At 40.5% G+C, this 21,599-nt stretch overlaps 1 protein-coding gene and 1 long non-coding RNA gene across 3 annotated transcripts in view; one reads left to right on the top strand and one right to left on the bottom strand.

Moving 5' to 3' along the window:
- TCERG1L (transcription elongation regulator 1 like) overlaps positions 1-21,599 on the bottom strand; it is a 242,362-nt gene that overhangs the window by 194,091 nt on the left and 26,672 nt on the right. For both annotated transcript variants that reach the window (XM_065552187.1, XM_005305299.4), the window contains exon 4: positions 17,460-17,651. In XM_065552187.1, coding sequence (XP_065408259.1) covers positions 17,460-17,651 — 192 coding nt within the window. The remainder of the gene's footprint in view (positions 1-17,459; positions 17,652-21,599) is intronic.
- On the top strand, positions 2,197-5,558 carry LOC135972779 (uncharacterized). The gene is made up of 3 exons (XR_010589291.1): positions 2,197-2,500; positions 4,158-4,196; positions 4,531-5,558. It is a non-coding gene; the product is annotated as an uncharacterized LOC135972779 (long non-coding RNA).

Below are 21,599 nucleotides of genomic sequence, written 5' to 3'. Positions count from 1 at the left end.
CTCCACTGCTAGAAAGACTCCTCCGTCTTCTGGCCCCCAGCCCTCTTATCAGGGCCAGCTGGGCCCTAATTGAGCTGCTTCCCCAATCAGCCTAGCTTGGCTGCTTTCACTCCTTTTCCCAGCCATAGCCCTCTCCAGAACTGCTTTTAACCCCTGTTCTGTAGGAGTGGGAGCCGCCCCACTACACACTATTAATAAATGCATTTGTAGACTAATTTTTATTGAGTAAGTGTGTGAATAATATTTCTGATAAATAGGACCCAGGAAATGTAGTGTTTGTTTTTCATTTCTATTAATGTCCTCTCTCACTGATATCTATTAATGCAAAGTGCAATATAGGGGAAGTCTGGATACTTTGAATTCATATCAATGAGCAGCTGTATGGAACAACATGAAGACTGTGAAAAACAATTTAAGATACACAGGTATTCTCATTTTCCCCCAAAAAAGCTTTTATAATCGTTTCTCTGAGCTAAATCCTGTATTTCTCCTTTAACCTAGGGTCCAATCCAAAGTCCATTGAAGTAAATGAAAATCTTGTATTTCAGCGAATACTAAACAGCTCTAGAACTTCTACATATCAATACATCAATTTTTAACTTCTACATAACAATGCATCAGAAAAGATGGTTTTGTGTCATTGCACCTTCTATTATTTTGTGATATAATAAGTTATAGGAGACACACAAAATTTGTAATAGTAGAATAGCCCCAATAAACTCAAGCAAATGATAACAGGAGTAATCAAAACAATTTATTAGGGCCTCTCGAGTTTTGCCATTAACTTCAATGAAGACAGGATCTCATTTACACAACTTGCAGAAGCGAACCTCGAAGCCTGGTTCGATAGACTCAGGTTTGTGGGGCTTGCACTAGCACTCCAAAAATAGCAGTGTGGACAGTGCTGAAGCCCACTCCCCTCTCTAGGCTTCAGAGCCCAAGCCACAACGTCAAAGCGCTGTCTACACTGCTATTATTAGAGTGAGCCCCGCTAGCCCAACTCTGTAAACCCTGCTGGGATCTCACTTCTGTGGGCTGTGTGGGGATGCACCCATAGAGTCCCAACTTGCAAGATGATGAGAGCCCATAAGACTTATTGAAATCAGTAGGATTTAGTCCAAGCTGACAATTTTTAAAAAAAATTGTCCAAACTGTGTAATTTCATTCCTCTATTATAACCCCCAAAAGATGTTTATCTTGGGCCAGATTAATCCAGCCTTACTCACATTGAGTAGGTAGAGTGAGTAAGAATGAATTAATCTGGCCCTGTGTGAGGAAGTTGAATTTTAGGATTGCATGGGTAATTCCTTTGCTACTGTAACAATTCCTTTGATACTGCAATAAGTATTATGAAAATTTTGAATTGGCCATCGGTTTTGTTTATCACAGAGAAGGAAATATCCCTTCTAAAAAAAAATACCATCCAAAAATGTTTGGATAATTGTTATAAAAACTTGTATTTACTATCAGCAAAATTTGCTAATGAGATAAGTTGACAGACACGTGAAAGGCCATGCAGCAAACTCCTGGCATTAAGAGGTGTTTTTACATGTAATGTGCTTGGTTGTTAAGTTACTGATAGGAAAAATACTTAGTCACAACCCAGCTGTTCTGTGAAAGGCTAAAACATTAAATTTAAACCATTAAGTAATTCTGAAAGCAAGAGAACAGGTGGCAAATGGTTTATATGGCAGATGGTGCCTTTTTTAATATTTGTACTCACTGCTAATTTACAATACCGAGTCCACAACTACCAACTCATATTTTACCTTTTTCACTTGAACGATTAGAAAACTGTAGGAGAAAGTATGAAAATAGACACCATAATTATTTTAAAAAGGATAATTTTTTCACTTGCCTTACTTATCTTCATTCAATAAACATGAAGTCAGTAATTTCTAATTCCAGGAGCCCTAAAGTCCTCAAATTTGAATTAAATTCCAGAGTTGTATAAACTCCAGAAGTTTTGTCACAATTTTAAGTTTAAATTTTTAAGTTAATTTAACACTTTTGAAGGATGCTATCTTGACAGCACTCAAGAATGAATTCCTCTCTTTAACCATAGAGTAGATAAAGCACAGGTGCTATCGTATGGTTTTCCTTACTATAATTTATTGTATCTCTAGAGGCATATCAATAACATGTGTGCTGAGCTTAGCACATGGATCCTGTGATGAGGTGTACTTACCGCGCACTGGAGATGAAGGGGTTAAACCTGTACTCTGGGCAGAGGAAGCCATGCCCCCTCACCCCTGATGGGCATGCTCCAACTGGAGCAGCAGTATAAAAGGGAGTAGCCCAGTTCACCACTGAGGAGAGAGGATGCATGGTTCAGGCTCCCACCAGGGAGCTGATGGAGACCCAGATTGTGAAGGCCAAGCCCTCTGGGACCCGGACAGATACCCAGCTACCTGTGTACACTCAGGAGACCTTGGAACCGTGAAGAGCTCCACAAACCAAAGACCCTGGAGACCCATGGACCATACTGCTGGAGGACAGGGTAAGAAGTTGCCCAAGGGGCCTAGCCATTTTTCCAGTTGCAGGACCAGGAACTTAGTGTGTTTTGGTTGGATCCCTGATGACCCAGTGGCTCGTATTCTCACTGCTGACAGGGTCCTGGGATGGGACCTGGTGGAGTATGGAGGGCCTGGGTCTCCTAACCCTGGCCATCGCTCCTCTAGGTGGTGGCCCATCCCCCCCACTGGCCATTAGCTGCATAGCCCTGTGAGAGATGGCAGATGTATTGACTGTTGCCATTAGGCCTGATTGCCCAGAAGCTAAGGGCATCAGGTGGACTCAGCCATGGGACTGTAGAACCCCTTTGTCCACCCCAAAGGCCCAGCATAAGTGTATGTAAATAGATAAATCAATAAATCTTTAAGAAAAGGAAATAAGTCAACTGAAAAAATGAAATATAATTTCTGGAACTTTTTTCACTTCCCCTTAGACCTGTGAAATCATTCGTGTCTTACCTCCAACCTACTGCCATGTAAACATGCTGCTGTGTGAATTATTACTGCATTCCCCTTTCACCATCCTCCAACCTATACTTTTTGGTATTTCACATCAAAGGTCTCCAATGCCCACACTTCCTGTTATTGCTGGAAATGAGTGAATTCTGCCTCAAACAAAGATCGTAAGAGTCAGTCAAACACACCAGTTACTCTAGATTTTTTTCCACCTTGCCTCACCTGTGAGCACCTTTCCAATTCATTTGCCCGCTAGACCTTTCTTTCTCTTTATCCTTCATCATTTGCAGTCTTCTGAACATCTTAAGTCACAAAAAATGTCTACATAAGCTCAACAACAAAGAGGCCAACTGGGTTTTCCTTAGTGCCCCTCCCGCCCCCACTTCCACCCCCCATCCAAATGTGTGGTTTTCAAAACATTCACTATTACTCTCAACTAAATCATAAGAATCTTTGTTCACTTATGAGAGAAGAATGAAAGGAACCTTTGGCAAGTGAACTACAAGAGGTCTAAAATCAGAATATGACTGTAAAACTTGTTCACAATTCAAAATAAACTTGTTGCTACTCCTCCATTAATAAGCTGTATTGCATAGATTCGTTTCCCAATTTCAGAGGGGAATTATATTAACAATCAAATACTTTATTGCGCTGACACTTTGTATAGTAATTTTCTATATGTTTTGATGTGTTTAGCTGAGAGTGTGGTTGGGGGTTACTGCAAGGTATGTAGCAAGAGACTATTTAATTTTTCTTACATTCAAATTGTTGAAATTGCCAGAAATAACTATTAAGTAGATATACTGTCTTTGCCATGCCTCAGGCATTTTCAGAAGCAAATATTAACACCTTGAGCACTGCATTAGTGCCAACAGGTGAAGTTTCTAGTATGGTGGCTATAATGTAGGTTTTATTCAATACCTTACCTAAGAAGTCAGTCATGATTAGTGGAATTTCATTTAATTTCATCATGCATTAGGACATGCTGTGTGCCAAAGTAAGTTTAGTAATGCTTGATGATATATTGAAGGTGAATTTCAAAAGTTCTTAATTATCAAAACTTCTGACCATTTTTAGAAGAAGTTGAATCAAATATTTGGTATGGCTGATGTACAACAGCTAAGTCAAGATCATATGTTTTGTTGCTTTGTACAATGTATGAAAGGTATTATGATATTCTCCTTTCAGAAAGAACAAGATTATCCAAAACTAGCAAGCTTGCAATTGGTAAGTGACTTGATTTATTTATTGTTTTTGCATAAATCCACTCAACACTTAAATGAACTATATGTAGAACATCAAGTTTGAAGAAGGACGAGTTAAACATAATCAAATCTCATTAAAAAAAATAGACCTCAAAATTATTTTGGACAATGGAAAGCTAGAATATTTCATTTGTTAAACATAAAAAATAAACTCCTTTCATGGACAATACTGGAAACAAACGTGATCTATTCATATTAAACTACAATTGGGAAACTGTTGGAAATATTTTCAAGATGGATTCTTAAGTTACAAAAGCTAGAAAATATACTACATTTCATCATGTCTCCACATGCAGTATGAAGAAGATCTCTACGGTATAGGTCCTGAGCGGTTATATAGCAAGAACCTTAAGACAGAGATGGTTGAGTTACGGGGGAATTCTCTGGAAAACCAAGATGGAGATTCTCAGTTCCTGGAAAACATCAACTATTAAAAGACTATTCCTTTTAATCAATGAACTTCCTGAAGTAAAACTATTTGGATTAATACTTTATTCAATAAAAATGCAGTTTTGATCGACCCAAAACTATTCACAAATTTGACCTGAATTCATTTAATAATTTTGTCCAAAAAAAAGTTTGGGGCTAGATTCACATGGGAATTAGGTGCCATTCACCAAATGGCCAGAGGAGGTTGTGGTGGTACCACTTCCCACTTGTCAGGAATCAGGGCCTGCAGTACAGCCAGTCTCTGAGCAACCTACTAAGGGCTGCCTGATTGGCTACACAGCCTGATTGATTTGACGAGTCAGCAGAGCACTTCTTAAGCCCTACAGCAATTCAGCAGCTGCTCAGAGCACTTGCCCATGGCTGTGATAGCTCTTGTGCCTGGTTGTTCCCAGCCCTACTTCTGCCTTGCCTCATTCCAGGTAACCTTGTTCTGACCCTTGGCTCTAACTCTGGCTGTGAACCTTGGCTCTGACACCTAGGTTCTGACCGGGGGATCCAACTCCTGGCTACTGAAGCCTATGTCCAGCTACTAGGCACAACACCTGCTCTAACCACAAGGCACAATTGCCCATGCCCCAGTCTTTGACTCACCTTATAACTTTTATCTTAGTGTTAGGGCACTCACATGGAATGTAGAATATTGCCAGATTATTTTGTTTTTATGAAAAAGGGAAAAAAAACTAGCCATAGCTTTATTGATGACCTTCGGTTCCCCACACACCTATCAATAACTTTTATAACCATAAACTTCATCAAGTTAATTGCTTTGGCATCAGGAATTAACTAAGAAATTATATGAGACCAGCATGTGAAGTACAGAAAACTGTAAAACAAGCCTAGAATTGAAATGTTGTCCTCCAAAAGTCAACAGCAGAAGTCCCACTGACTGGACAGCTTCCTCTGAACTTTGGGCACAATGCGATGCTGAGCACCTTTTGTAATTTCTTGGCACACAGTACAAAAGATTTGTCAGTGCTGCACTGGCTTCATCCCTATCTTGAAAGGATCACATCAAGGGACAGTCAAAAGGGTGGGTCATTATCAATGTGCATTCAGTCCTTGGCTCTCTAAGAATGTCAGTTGTATTTCTGCTTTTTCTGTTGTTGACATTTGTCCACAGAAAATGGACTAATGCCACCAATTCATATTATTATTGCCTAATGAAAAGCCATTCATTGGTAACAGCTTGTGACTACCACTTGTGGCCTTGGATAGAACTACCTACCAATATGTGACAGGCTTTGTTACCCATTATCAATGACCTAAGGTTGAATGTGACAGATTTTTTCTACCTATACCTCCTAAATAAAGGGACTGCTTCATATGTGATAGTCAGAATAAAGATAGTTCTTGACTGAACAGTGTCAGTCAGTTATTCTTTATCACATTTCTTGTGAAATCAAAGTATTTCTTCTTCTTTGGCTGTATAGCACTCTCTAGCGCGCACGCGCGCACACACACACACTCTCTCTCTCTCTCTCTCTCTCTCTCTCTTCAAAGACAGTGCTTTCCTGCTCAAGAGACCAGTCCCTCTGTTATGTTTTCTTTTCACATCTAAGCCATGGTCAGGGCTGTCGGTTTGTGAAGTGTGGATAAGAATGGACTTGATTTGAGCAGTCAGTTGCTAGATCTCCCCTCTAGGCCACTGAGTTCAATCTGTCTTTTATATCTTTTCCAGAATCTTCTGGAGTCCAGCTGGCTCTGTGAATCTTTAGGGACTAACCAAAATGTAACTATTACTTTGGCTCTATCACAGGAATAACATTCAGTCTTAAACATGCTTTATGTTTACCCTCACAGACTCTCTAAGGTAAGAAGGGACCATCATGATCATCTAGTCTAATTACCTGCACATTGCAGTTCACAGAACCTCACACACCAACTCCTGTAGAGCTATAACCTCTGGCTGAGTTACTGAAGTCATCAAATCATGATTTAAAGACGTCAAGTTACAGAGAATCCACCGTTTAAACCTGCAAGTGACCCATGCCCCATGCTGCAGAGGAAGAAAAAAAACAACAACAAAAAACCTAGTGTCTCTGCCAATCTGAAACAGGGGAAAATTTCTTTCCCTTCCCAAATATGGCAATCAGTTAGACCGTGAGTATATGGGCAAGACCCACCGGCCAGACACCTGGGAAAGAATTCTCTGAACTCTGAAGAGTTAAATATCTAAAACCGATGGAGACCAATTTGTAATTATATAATCTTGAGACTTGGAACCTGTAAAATAATCTCAGTTTATATCAAATATCTTTTCTCAATTTTAAAGACTGTCATCCAGATTATCTGTTTTGAGTGAGGTGCACTCAATACTGGACCAGGTGATGCAGGGTAACTGTGGTTTTAAACTACCTTTTGTAGCCTATGGATTCTATAACCAGTCAGGGACCAACCTGGTCCCCACAGTAAATTGTAGCAACTCAAAGACTACTCTCCTTTACACATGGTTTTCCACATCCCCAACTGGTTATTTTGATAAATGGGGATAGCCAGAGTGGAGAGACATCCCAGATTCATCCGGTTTCCCCAAGAAATCTGCTGTGTTCCAGGGACCAGGAGGGAGTGTCTAACTTAGCTTTCCATCAGCCAGGGATTATCCTTAGACAACCAAGAGGAATTGGCAGAAGACCAGGCTGATGGAGAGCTAAATTAGACACTCCCTCCTGGCCCCTGGAACACAGCAGATTTCTTGGGCAGCTCAGTGCTCCTGGAGTTGGAGTGAGAATTTGGCCCAACACATTTTGGTATATAATATAAATGACATTGGTACAGCCTATAAAGCAGGAGCTTTCAACAAGCAACCTCATTTCAATGTAATCCGCCATAGAGAACAAAATAGCTGTTTTAATTTTAGTCAGCAAAGAATTTGAATATGCACTTTCCCCACATAATAAGAATGGAGTATTTAAAAAAAAAACAAACAAACAAAAAAAAAACCCTGACCTGATAAATGTAAAGACAAACCTGAAAGGCTGGCATTGATGTTAAAAACAAAAGTTAAATATTTATCTGATATGTACATGAGCCTGCTTTTTATCATTTGGGGTTTTTTTAATTTCTAAAGTATTTCACCGAAGATCTTATTGGCATTCAGTCAATAAGATTTAAAACTAAATTACAATGCAAAAATCAGATCAGGGCCGGCTCTAGGTTTTTTGCCGCCCCAAGCAAAACAAATTTTGGCTGCCCCCCCGTCCCAGCCCTGGGCTCCTCGCCGCACTCCCCTGCCACCCCAGCCCTGGGCTCTCCCCCCCCCCCGACCCACACCCCTCTGCCACCCTAGCCCAAGGCTCTCAGCCCCCCCACCTGCACCCCCTGCCGCCCCAGCTCTGGGCTCCCCCCTACCCCCCAACCATTGCCCCCCCCACACACCTCCTGCTGCCCTAGCCCTGGGCTCTCTTTCCCCCCCCCCCACCTGCACCCTCCTTCCGCCGCAGCCCTGGGTCACTGGTAACTCGCTCCCAAGGCAGGTCATTCAGCAGGAATTTTAGGTGTGCACAGAACACAGACAGGATTGGTTCCCATATGGTTACAGAACTGCAGTAAAATGGAACAATTTTCAGCTTGTGTGATTGGAGGATATCTGGATGCATATTATAAGACTGTCCTACATAAATGAGGAAAAGTTGAGGTGCCTTTATTATTCTTTTGTTCCACTCTTTCTTTCTAAATTTGCCAATGCAATATCACTGTCTTCCTTTTAAACAAACAAACAAAAAAAAAGGCAATGGCTGTTGAAAATAGCAATTCCAGTCCTAATAACCACTGGGAAGCATTTCTTGCTCAATTTTATCCTACTTTTTCTACAGCAAGTTACAGTGGATCAGTATATTTGATTTGGGAGAAATGAAGTAACAGCTGCCCAAACTGAGCTTGAGCACTCCTTAATTTTGAGGTGTTCAAATCTGGAAGGCAGGTGCGGGGGGGCTGTGGCTCTGCAGGGGAGCACGGCAGCATGCATGCAACATGGTCTGAGTGGCACGGTAAGGGGACTGGGGGGTTGGAGAAGGGGTAGGGGGTTCGGGGGGGGGGCAGTCAAGGGACAGGGAGCATGGGGGGTTGGATGGGGCAGAGGTTCAGGGGGGGCAGTCAGGGGCAGGGAGAAGGGGGGGGTTAGATGGGTCAGGGTTCGGGGGGGCAGTCAGGGGACAGGCAGAAGTTGGATAGGCATGGGAGTCCCAGGGGGTTGTCAGGGGACAGGTAGGGGGTGGGATCCTAGGGGGGAAGTTGGGGGGGGTACCAGGAGGGGGCAATCAGGGGACAAGGATCAGTGGGGCTTAGATAGGGGGTGGGATCCTGGGGGGCAGTTGGAGGGGTCCAGGGATGGGGTGATCAGGGGACAGGGTGCAGGGGGGGTTGGATGGGTTGGGGTTTCTGTGGGGGGCAGTCGGAGGGAGTGGATGGTGGCAGGGTGGGGCTACCCTCCCTCCCTGTGGAGTGTCCTATTTTTTGTATGTTAAAATATGGTATCACTACCTTCACAGTGCAGCTCTCCATTCACAGCCGGCTGCAGCATGAGGTCTCAGCTACCTCACTCCCTCCCCCTCTTTCCTGTTGGTAGTGGCCAAGGGAATGCTGGGAAATGTAGTTCTTTCCCTGCTCCAGGGCTGGCTCTATAGGCAGGGAGCTAACCAAGGAACTACAGCTCCCAGGGCCCCATGTTGGTTCTCAGCTCCCATGCTGGATCCCTGCCGCCCCTGCAAATGGGCTGCCCCAAGCACGTGCTTGCTTTGCTGGTGCCTAGAGCTGCCCCTGAATCAGATAAAACTTAATATCAGCAGTTTATACCGTACATTCAAATATTAACTAAAGTAAAAATCTGTGACCAAATTAGCTACTCCACTAAGATGTCAAAACTTCTGGTGGTCTTTCTGTAGCCCACTGGTAAGTGTGTGCTACATGTTCCCTTCTGTGCCCAATACGCAAAGGATCTGAGTCTGTTTCAGCTCCAACTAGCTCTGGAGTTGTCCAGTTCAATCCTTGGTGCTAAGGACAAGATAGAGGAAAGGAATAGAATTTTGCAATCAGTTTCATTGAAAGCGAGATCAGTCTTGAAGAGTATCTCTATCAGTGTTGATGATTTGATGAGACAACAAGTGGTGCAAGGACAGGGCTTTTCACCTGTAATCACTTGGTCTGCACCTAGCAGTACCTCTCTGAACCCAGAAGTATCCTTAGGATCCCAAATTTTTCTGCCTCACCAACATTCTACTCAGTGCTTGTGGGCCTGATCATACAATCATTGAAGTCACTGGCAAAACTATTTGATCTGAATGATGCAGGATCAGGGCCTCAGTTCTTTAGGCTCTTATGGATTGGACTTTGAGAGGAAACTCTCTCTTCAATTTGTGTACACAGCTCTACCACTTTTTAAACTATAGGGAATGTAGGGAATTAAGGGAAAAAATTAGTCCTACCTTTGTATATTACCTATCCAAACAAAAAAAATTGCATTTAAGTTCTCCATGTACACTGTCAAAATAATCAAATTAAATATTAAAAAAAAACAATTAAAAAAGAAGGAATCCCAAAGGAAGGTGTTTATTCCAAATTTCTGCCCACTCCTTCACACTCTGGTTCTGATTCTCCACTTTCTCACAGGAGGTTACATCAGGAGTAACTCCACAGATGTCAATAGAACTGCATTCATGTATAACCAGTAATTGAGAAGAGAGTCAAACCATCTGTGTTTATCTCAATAGACCTAATAAATGCATCACTTTCTAAGATTATTTTTGTCTTTAAAAAACAACAAAATAATGAAGCTGTGTTTGAAATTTCTCAACTCCCCTGTTTAAGGCAAAGCTGTTCTTTGTATGTAGCTACAAAAGCAGTGAGAAGATTATGTTTTTCTCATCTTACTCCAATTAAACTAGGTATTAACACAGCTCAGAAACATGACAGTAGTAGACTTATTTTATGGCTGTTTGTTTAAAAATATCGTTTCACACACTGGAGACAATTATTTTAAAATAGGGCTGTCAAGCCATTAAAATATTAATCGTGCTATTAAACAATAATAGAATACCATTTACTTAAATATTTTTGGTGTTTTCTACATTTTCAAATATATTGATTTCAAATTACAACACAGAATACAAAGTGTACAGTGCTCACTTTATATTTATTTTTATTTCAAATATTTGCACTGCAAAAAACAAAAGAAATAATATTTTTCAATTCACCTAATACAAGTACAGTAGTGTAATCAATTTATCATGAAAGTTGAACTTACAAATGTAGAATTATGTACAAAAAAAACCTGCATTCAAAAATAAAACAATGTAAAACTTTAGAGCCTACAAGTCCACTCAGTCCTACTTCTTGTTCAGCCAATCGCTCCGACAAACAAGTTTGTTTACATTTGCAGAAGATAATGCTGCCCGCTTCTTAATTACAACGTCACCTGAAAGTGAAAACAGGCATTTGGATGGCACTGTTGTAGCCGGTGTCACGAGGTATTTACATGCCAGATGAGCTAAAGATTCATATGTCCCTTGATGCTTCAACCACCATTCCAGAGGATGTGTCCATGCTGATGATGGGGTCTGCTCAATAACAATCCAAAGCAGTGTGGACCGATGCATGTTCATTTTCATCATCTGAGTCAGATGCCACCAGGAGAAGGTTGACTTTCTTTTTTGGTGGTTTGGGTTCTGTAGTTTCGACATCAGAGTGTTGCTCTTTTAAGACTTCTGAAAGCATGCTCCACACCTCATCCCTCTCAGATTTTGGAAGACACTTCAGATTCTTAAACCTTGGGCCGAGTGCTGTAGCTATCTTTAGAAATTTCTCATTGGTATCTTCTTTGCATTGTGTCAAATTTGCAGTGGAAGCGTTAAAACAAACAACATGTGCTGGGTCATCTGAGAGAGCTATAACATGAAATATATGGCAGAATGCGGGTAAAACTGCAGGATACATACAATTCTCTCCCAGGGAGTTCAGTCACAAATTTAATAAAGCACTATTTTTTTAAACAAGCGTCATCAGTATGGAAGCATTTTCTCTGGAGTGGTGGTCAAAGCATGAAGGGGCATATGAATGTTTAGCATCTCTGTCATGTAAATACCTTACAACGTTGTCTACAAAAGTGCCATGCGAACGCCTGTTCTCACTTTCAGGTGACATTGTAATTAAGAAGTGGGCAACATTATCTCCTATAAATGTAAACAAACTTGTTTCTCTTAGAGATTGGCTAACAAGAAGTAGGACTGAGTGGACTTGTAGGCTCTAAAATTTTACATTGTTTTGTTTTTGAGTGAAGTTATATAACAAAATACATTTGTAAGTTGCACTTTCATGATAAAGAGATTGCACTACAGTATTTGTATGAGGTGAATTGAAAAATACTATTTCTTAATTTTTACAGTGCAAATATTTGTAATAAAAAAGTGAGCACTGTACACTTCATATTCTGTTTTGTAATTAAAATCAATTTATTTGAAAATGTAGAAAACATCAAAATATTTAATAAATTTCAATGTGTATTCTATTTAACAGTGCAACTAATCGCAATTAATTTTTTTGAGTTAATCGCATGAGTTAACTGCGATTAATCAGCAGCCCTACTTCAAAGCATTCAGAATCATAACTGACACACACACAAATTAGGAATTACACTGCATAAGTAGTAACATTTTAAAACATAGGTCTAGCAGAATTAACAGATGAGAATCAGTATTCATAATTATGTTAAGTGGGGCTGGATGTGCCAGGGTGCTTGCAGGCAGCAGTGGATTTATTTTCCATCTTAAGGGATGGAAAGCTTGTGTTGTGCTCCCCAATAATACACAACCACACCAGCACTGATTATCAGAACTGGAATCTTTGCTCTTTTGGACTAGTCAAGCCTCTTCATTTTACTGCTGCATTACAGTGGTTCTTGCTGGCTCATTGACACTTTTTTCTACCTAAATGATTCTTGGTTGCAGTTGCTGGCCTTAAGAAAATGGCAGCAAAGTAGCATTTGTTGAGCTGGTATTTTTACAGATATTGATATAACTCATTTCAGGTCAGTACCAGTTTCTGGAATGCACAAGTTTCCCCCTGAATTCTGCCCCCCTTATGGAAAAGAACTATGCTGGGCTCTAGCCAACATATTTCATCTCCATCTGAAGCATTACCACCATGGTCAGTTTAGTGGAGTTCTTATTCATATACCTGCTCTTTGCTTACCATGACCATTCACCCTTCTTGACTAGCATGAACCTGCTGCTCCAAAGAGAAACTTTTACCTTCAGATCAGGAGAATTTCTGCCTGTCATAACTAAGGCCCCTGCATGTCTAGGAGGGAAACAATTTACTAATCTTTATCTGATCCAAGTAAGTGCCCCGCCCCAAAAAAACAAACAAAGGGTAAACTTTAACCAGACTCCATTTCCAAATAAGTACCTTCTCTAATTTCTTAGGTCCAATCAGCCAAACTTATCATCCCTATAGCAACCATCCTGTGCTAGAGGGGGTTTGTCTGTCAAACTGTAAACCCAATTTTGAATTAGGGCCTCCATTTTGTATTATGTGCTCAACACATGCCAAAGGCAAATCGCTTTGATTTATTCCAGAAGGAACCCTGCCCAATAAAGATGCTTGATACCTCATTGAAGAAGCACCATAGAGGAGACATCACCGAGCAACCTAGACCCATCAACTTTGATTGTATCTCAACTCCTCCCCTCATCAAAACAAAGCTTTTTCTATACAGGGGCATCAACAGGACTGGTCTCCACCTTCTCAGCCTGAGCACATGACAAAGAGACAAAAGCTGTACTTAAGAAATGGTGCCATTCTCTACAGGGGAAGCCAACCATGACCATGTGTAAGTGGCACATGCAGGAGAGAAGAAGAATGGAATGCCTGAAATATAGACATGCCCCACACTCACAGAATGCATAAAACATCCTCTCCTGGTCTGATATCTCAATACTTTTTTGTTATTTTGCAAAGTTCTGTAACTGTCAAGTTTAACTCTTAAGAGTACAGACATTGTGGTTAAGAACTTCCTTTGCTAAGCCTGTGTTACTTGTTTTCCTGCCATGTTGTCCTCAAAAGGAGTTAAACTATAAGCCAGAGTTCTCACAGTGAGACATAACTCTGAAGGAGCACATGTAAGCAAGTAGGAGACTTGGGAGATCTAAAGCACTTGTACTGGGGTCTGGGACAGCTGGACTGCTCAGTCTCATGTCACAAGGAAGGGCTCTGACAAGAGGTCTGAGCCTGCAAGTGTGTCCTATAGATCCAGACTTAGAAAGATAACTAGACTCTGCCCAGACCGAATTGACTTAGAAGCATATGGGACACTGTGGATGGGTCCACTTATAACAGACTGTTGCCATACACAGAGTATGTCCTCTTTCGCCACGTCCTCTTAGTGACATCATTATGGGGGGGAACCAACAATGACCAGTAGTAACAAAACCTCACATGTTGCTATTGCTGCCTCTGATGGATAGGGTGTGTATCTCTCTATCAAAGGGTCTTATACCTTGCAGGGCCAGGGTCAAGACATTTGGGAAACACGGGGAGGTCACAGGCAGGGGACTTGTATAAACCCTATGGGTGGTGTTTGTAAAAGGCTTCAGCCTTAGCCTAAGACTGCTCCCAATGAAGTCAAGCCCCTACACAGCCTAAATCTCCCAGCATTTGCAGCATAATTGACTGATTGAGCCTGCCTGAGCTAATTCAACTCTCTCAGGGCCAGTGTGAGTAGTATACCCATCACACTACTGTAATAGTGCTGTCCAGTATAACTGATTATAGAGATTAGTTTTAACAAGATAATGTTAAGGCTGATAGCTTTAAGACAGATATAACATATTCTGCTATTTTCGAACTTTTCATGCAAATTATTTTGACATTGCCTTACATAAACTTTATACAAGGAGAACATGGAAAGATCATTAATTACCAACTTACTTTATAAATCATACATGAGACAAGCAAAATGCAATTGCCCCCAGGGTACACAAATTATGTTCTTTTAAAGATTTATTTTTCTTTGAGAACAATAAGTCATCCTTAATAAATGTCAATGCACTGATGTTTTTAACTGAAAGGCAGAAAGCATTGTAAAGTATGTCCTACACAGGGGATTATCTGTATATTGGATTATTTTTCCTTGATGCTTTTCCAGTCATTAACTTCTGTGGAGAAATAGAAATGTAATTTTGTTCTTGACAGCAAAGGGCTACTTTTGACCAATTGACCATTTTTTTCCTGCAAGGGAAGGAACTTTAATTTAACTTCAGTATCTCATCCACTGTGTATTTCAATAAAGAGATCATGAGTAGTCATTTTACAAAAGTTGTGTGTACTAGGTTATGACTAAAAATATGCAGCATCTGCAGAGGATATAACTGATGTAATGAGAAGTGAATTCAGCTCACTCCATTAATATTTACGTGGTAAGTTAGGCTTTTAAACAGTGTTTCTTGCATTAGCATTTATGGGACTCTTTCTATAATTTTCTATATAAACTCTATAAATTTGTTTGCGTTTCTGTGAACTCAGACAGAATGCCATATACAGTTTGAAAATGTGTGTGTCCTTTATTAAGGCAATGGAAACAAGCATAAATATAATAGAACAAAAACCTTAGACCAGGGGTAGGCAACCTATGGCATGTGTGCCAAAGATGGCATGCAAGCTGATTTTCAGTGGCACTCACACTGCCTGGGTCCTGGCAGGGCCGGCGCAACCCATTAGGTGACCTAGGCGGTTGCTTAGGGCGCTACAATTTGGGGGACGGCGACCGTGGCGGTATTTCAGTGGCAGGACTGTCCGCCATGTCTTTGGGGGGCAGCATTTCGGGGTGGGAACTTCCACCGCCTAAGGCGGCAGAAAAACTGGCGGCGCTCCTGGGTCCTGGCCACCGGTCCAGGGGGGCTCTGCATTTTAATTTAATTTTAAATGAAGCTTCTTAAACATTTTAAAAACCTTATTTACTTTACATACAACAATAGTTTAGTTATATATTATAGACTTATAGAAAGAGACCTTCTAAAAACGTTAAAATGTATAACTGGCACGCGAAACCTTAAATTAGAGTGAATAAGTGAAGACTCAGCACACCACTTCTGGAAGGTTGACAACCCCAACTTAGACTTTGATCCAAAGTCCCTGGAAGTCAACAGCCATCCTTCCATTTGACTTATATTGAGTAAGGTTGTCTAAAATGGACTCCTTCATCCCCATCTCACTGTTAGCATATTCCATTAAATCCCTTTTTACGGTGTTTTACATAAGCATATTGATAGTCTTTGCAAAGTGAACAGCATCAAATGTATGGGATGACTGATTAATGTTTAGGTGAAATCCCAAATCTATTTAGCATGTTCAAGCACATACTTTCAAGCTTGTCTGCCTTCAAGAAGCAACTATATACTCCACAGGAGAAAATACCCATAAAAAAGTAGTTTAGTGTGAAAGATTGATAATGGGATTATTGCTCAGACACTCAAAGCTTGATATTTGATATCCTATCAGCCTTTCATTTGTAAGGAAAGCAACAATTGTCCTAGCCTGACATGTTTATCATTGCAAAGCTGAGCCAGTTATCTAAATGTGATAGCTCCTTGGTTTGATAATATTCGATCATGTCTATGGCAATTCATGCAGAGCAGGTTAGTGCAACTGTAAATCAAAAGTACATTTCTTATGGTGACTTCTGCTTCTTAGAATACTTCAGTATTTCAATTCAAGAAGCCTTTTCTCTAAACGGATACATCTGGCATGATGTGATTTTTTTTTTTTCAGTATAGGAAAAGTATGACTCCCCTGTGTTTAGATTTTTCTCAAAGAACCTGTTTTTAACTACAGACCTAGAGAACATAATTTTTAGTATATATACACATTCTCCATACATACATCTCACAAGAGTTTTAGTTACCAGTGTGACACAGGCTTTCACTAGAGCTCTTAAATGACATTGTTTTGGTGAATTCAGTGGATCTCTGTACTCAGATATACCCTAGTGCCTTCTGCCAGTTGGCATCCAGAGGTTCTTGAGTCACAGAGTATAACTGATTAACTCACCAAAAACTAGCACTACTTTATTCTTAATCAACTCCTACTGTATGTCTAACAGAGGCCTTCCAACAGTAGGTGATTACAATATGGAGGGCCACCCAACCTGGCATAGATTTACAGTGCTTTCTCACTGAAGTAAATAGAGTGGTATGGGATAAAATTTAATTGAGATTTTGAACCCATATTTTTGTAATCCATAAGAATTACATAACATCATAGAATTAGTTAAGATTTGAGTTTCAAGCTCACCTCTGAATTTCCTCTCATTTGCACATTTGAATCAAGTTGAATCAAAGTACACCTCTACCCCGATATAACACGATCCGATATAACACGAATTCGGATATAATGCGGTAAAGCAGCACTCCGGGGAGGCGGGGCTGCGCACTCCGGTGGATCAAAGCAAGTTTGATATAACGCAGTTTCACCTATAACGCAGTAAGACTTTTTGGCTCCCGAGGACAGCGTTATATCAGGGTAGAGGTGTAGTGGCTTTATAAACGCATGGATCATTTTAAAATGACCTCTCAATCTAACACAACAATAAATACTAATAATTGTTTTTCCCTCAGGACTAAAATACACAAACCCACATATATCACAAGCTGTTAAATTCAATTCCTACTCAACAATCATTTAACAAAAAGCCTTTGTGACCAAAAAAAAAAAAATCACACAACGCACAGTCTCTGTATGATTCAGATTGAATAAAAGCAGCTACATGGTATCAAAGAAAATCTCTTACCTGGAAAAGGTGAAGTCAAAACTGGTATTTTGACAGGTGACAGAGTGAGCACATGGCAAGGTTGGATACTTGTAGGTGATGGTCCCTGAGGTGCTTCTGAATCTACGGACACCATGGCAGCTGCTGCTGCAGCAGCAGCTAATGCAATTGTCTGATGACTGCCCACTTGTTTAAGGCTATTCTGGCAACCACCTATGGAAGGGTTAAGTAAAATTTGTTTTATTTTACATTTGAAATAAATATTTGTTGGCAAGTTAAGACACACACTCTATAAATAATATTGTTTTTCAATCTTCCTATATTACAATCTAAGAAGACACCAAAATGTATTTATTATTATTGCAATATTAGTAGCTTAGTCCTCTACTGGCTGCACATCCAGCCATCCAACTTAATTTAATAGGACATCAAGATGCATCAGAATTCTATGTTAATACACTGGAGTGTTAGGTGTCATTTTACACACTATAAAGTTGCTTCACACGCTGACTCACCCAAGGTCACAGAATATGTCTGGTTGAGCCAGTAATTGAACCCAGATTTCCCAAGTCCCCAGGGAGCACCTTATCCACCAGACACCCCTCCACCCTTAACTCATAGCTTTTGTACCATAGACTGCTTTTTGTGTTATAAATGTCCCTGTATAGTACATTTTTAAAAACAAAAAAAAAATGTTTTCATGCTTTCAAATATAGGTTCTAACATAAAGGAATGGTGATTTGTGCATGATTTGAAAACATCATGTATATTGTAACTTATCTATATAGTTACCACAATCATGTGAAGAGCTCTGGATGGGGGGGCACAATCGTAGCAGTTGCTGGCACTTACCCCATCTTTGGCCTAGGGGAAAGTGCACTGAACCATGCAGAGACCAAGAATTCTGGTCTCACTGAACAGTGTTAGTTCTGTATACTTTACTGTCCTTATAACTGAACAAGGTCTCACACCCCTATCTTATAAAGGCAGACAAGTGTCATATACTCATTTTACAAATAAAGGAACCAAGAGGTAACATGAGGTCCCTTCTGGCATGGCTGTGAATAGAATCCAGGTATCTAAAATGGCAAGTCTCGTCCACTTCGCTATGCTACTTTTTAGGATGAACTTGCTAAATCTTTGCACTCGGGTGTGATAGCTGTAACTACTAGGTCACATTACCATCAGAACTAGGAACAGAATCCTGCATGGGCTCTACATTCCAGCATTTCCTGACTTTTGATTTTGCAATCGAACCATTTGTATATTTTTTTTAATATTACCTATATCTATAGGACTATTCTCCTAATTATAGGCAAGTAATTGCCATCAATTATACCAAGTTGCATGTACATAGAAGCCCTGCCACTGGAAGCCGGGCTTCTATTTACATGGAAGCACTCTATCCACAGAGAACCGCCTGATTTAAATGGGAGTTCCATTGGGCCTGAAGAGAAGAATGTACCCCGTACTATGTAACATTTACCTTTAACATAAACAAGCTTAGGGGAAGACCTTTAGAGCTCAATCACGTCTAAGTATGTTAAATAAACAAGAAAATGAGTAGTAAAAATCCTAAGAAGGAAACCTAATTTGACAAACACCAGCTGTTACCCTCTCTACACTGAGCTATGTATTCAAAAATTAAGCAATCATTAGCTTATTATGTCATTTAGCAAATGTTTTCAGTTCATGTGGAAATCCTTTAGGCAATAAGAGCCAACTGGTAATTCTGCAAAAATCACTATTTGATCAGAGCTGTCACTTTAGGCATTTCACAGGTTTATAGCATTTCTTTTTCCAAATGAGTTTGGAGACTAAAGGAACCCTTAGGGCCAGATCCTGGTACCTCTTGTGGCCATTTCCCACCTGCCTACTCACATAAACCACTTGAAGAGCTGGCAGATGTGGCTATCTAGGGATTCCTCTGGCATGGGAGAACCTCTCCTGGCTATATTAGACTATACCTCTCCTGCCCCCAGTGGAGGGGGCTTGGCCAAGATAAAAGTGGAAAGGTCAGTGCCCCCTGTGTTCTGGTGATTTCTGGCAGCTAGAAGAGTCCCTTACATCCATGTATAGCTCACACAACTTGGAGCAGTCCAGAGGCTGCTTTGTGTTGTGCATTATGGCTAAGTGGCCCCCAAATCAGAGGACATGAAGGTGGCCTTATACCACCACCCTTATGCCCCACTCCACCACTGAGCTGAGTACAGAAGGGTCAGATCTGAGACTCATACCCTTGGTTCTTTCTATACTCCAGTAGATTTCTAAAAAGGTAAAGTAAACCAGCGGCCAAATTTAACACAGGCATAAGAGGAGTAATTCCACTGAAATCAACAGAATTGTGAATGTTTTGAATTTAGCTAAACAGGGGAGTGGGTTGTGTGGGTAAAGAGATTTCCTTTAGTATCTATATTTCTTAAGCTTGCACTTCCCTCTTTATTAGTCTTTGTTTGCAATGCAGATGTAAGCAAAATATTTTGCCAGAAAAATAGGCTTTACAACATTAGTAACACATACCAAATGTATACAGTAGTCATTTCAAGTAATTTCCATTATTCCTGATGTTATTGTCAGTTCTAAGATATTTTCTATTAAAAAACAAAACAACAAAATAACAACCACATGTAAGCCATATATAAGCACATGTCCTTGTTAGTACAACAAGCACATAGGCCAGAGAAACACTAGCAAATACGAATACCAAGTCTTTGATATTTCAACCTGCAACAAATCAAAGAAAGATTACATCTACCAGGGCCAAAATGGAAATATTCAAAAATGGCAAGTCAAACCATCTGATGACAATGATTTTGTTGTTGTTTCTAACATTTCCTTCTGGGTTCTCATGGGCCTATGGGTTAAGTTAATCAAATCCTCATCAGTAGTCTGCCCTTGGATAGAGAGTCTGTGTTTCCAATTCCAGGGATTTTCTGCTGTCACCAAACAAAACAGAAAAAATATCCTATAACGGTTCATGGACTCTGACAAAGTATATAAAGAAAAGAGACTCTTCTACGTTTCCCAAAAGGCTGTTATTAAGCAGAGATAATGTTCTCTTCTAGCTTGATTTTTTTAATTAAAAAAGGATTCTGCAACATAAAGATACAATTCTCAACATGGGTGAAGGAAAGGAACAAAACAACAGTATAGGAACTAGAACAGTGTGCAAAGTAAGCCATGCCATCATCTTCTTAGTGTATGCGCAATGTGCCTCAGATGGCATGTGACCAGAATTATCACCAAATTTGGTCCGCTGTTTGGATCATTAGTACCCAGCCTGGGCCAGGGGAGCTAACGGGGAGTGTGACATGAATGCTGATCCATGCCCCCAGCCTTGCCATGAGCACATGTGGATGAAATTAGTGAAGTGCTAGAAGTTTTCAGGACTTGAGCCCTTTGTTACCATTTCACCAATCAATTAATAAAGTTTTGGTGATTTCCCTGCTTTTTATGGAGTGTACTCTCTCTCTCTCTGGACAGTATTAAATCATTCCTGGAAGAAAGGGAATATCTAAGGATCCTAATACAGCGTTCAGATAAAACTTTCTTCTCTGGAACATATCAGATTGTGCCAAACAGCAGATATTTTCAAAAAGTTTTCTTAGAATCACCGCTATAAGGTCAACACTCAGATACTTCAAAAGTTGAATAATGTTCTACACTATCATCAATATATGTCTGAGAAACAAAGTCTAATGCTTTTCAGTGATGTTCACTTCTAAGAAGTTGGGGGTTTTTTTAACCTAGAGATGCTTGCTTATCACAGAGGATTTCTATTTAAGTGTGAAAACACATTAATATGTTGCACAGTTCTTTGCCACACCTCTTTACAAGCAGACATCCACCATCCTGCTACAATATGTTTACCACAGGTTAAGGGGAAAATATTTGTGGGAGGCTTTTGTTAAAAATGATGGCAGCACACTTATGTGTGAACAACTGAGGAACAAGATAGCAGGGGTAGCCATAAAGACATGAACAAGAAAGGACAAGAGAATCAACCTAAGATTAAAGAAAACAAGGGAGTAGGTAGATAACCCAGGTTCCACAGCAGCAGGGCCGGATCCAGGCATCAGCTTACCAAGCAGGTGCTTGGGGCGGCCACTCTGGAGGGGGGCAGCACGTCTAGCTGTTCGGCGACAATTCGGCGGATGGTCC

This window comes from Chrysemys picta, chromosome 7, assembly GCF_011386835.1.
Source record: "Chrysemys picta bellii isolate R12L10 chromosome 7, ASM1138683v2, whole genome shotgun sequence".
NCBI classification, from domain to species: Eukaryota; Metazoa; Chordata; order Testudines; family Emydidae; genus Chrysemys; species Chrysemys picta.
Note: the sequence above shows the minus strand (reverse complement) of the source record. Positions and strands in the feature narration are given on the sequence as shown.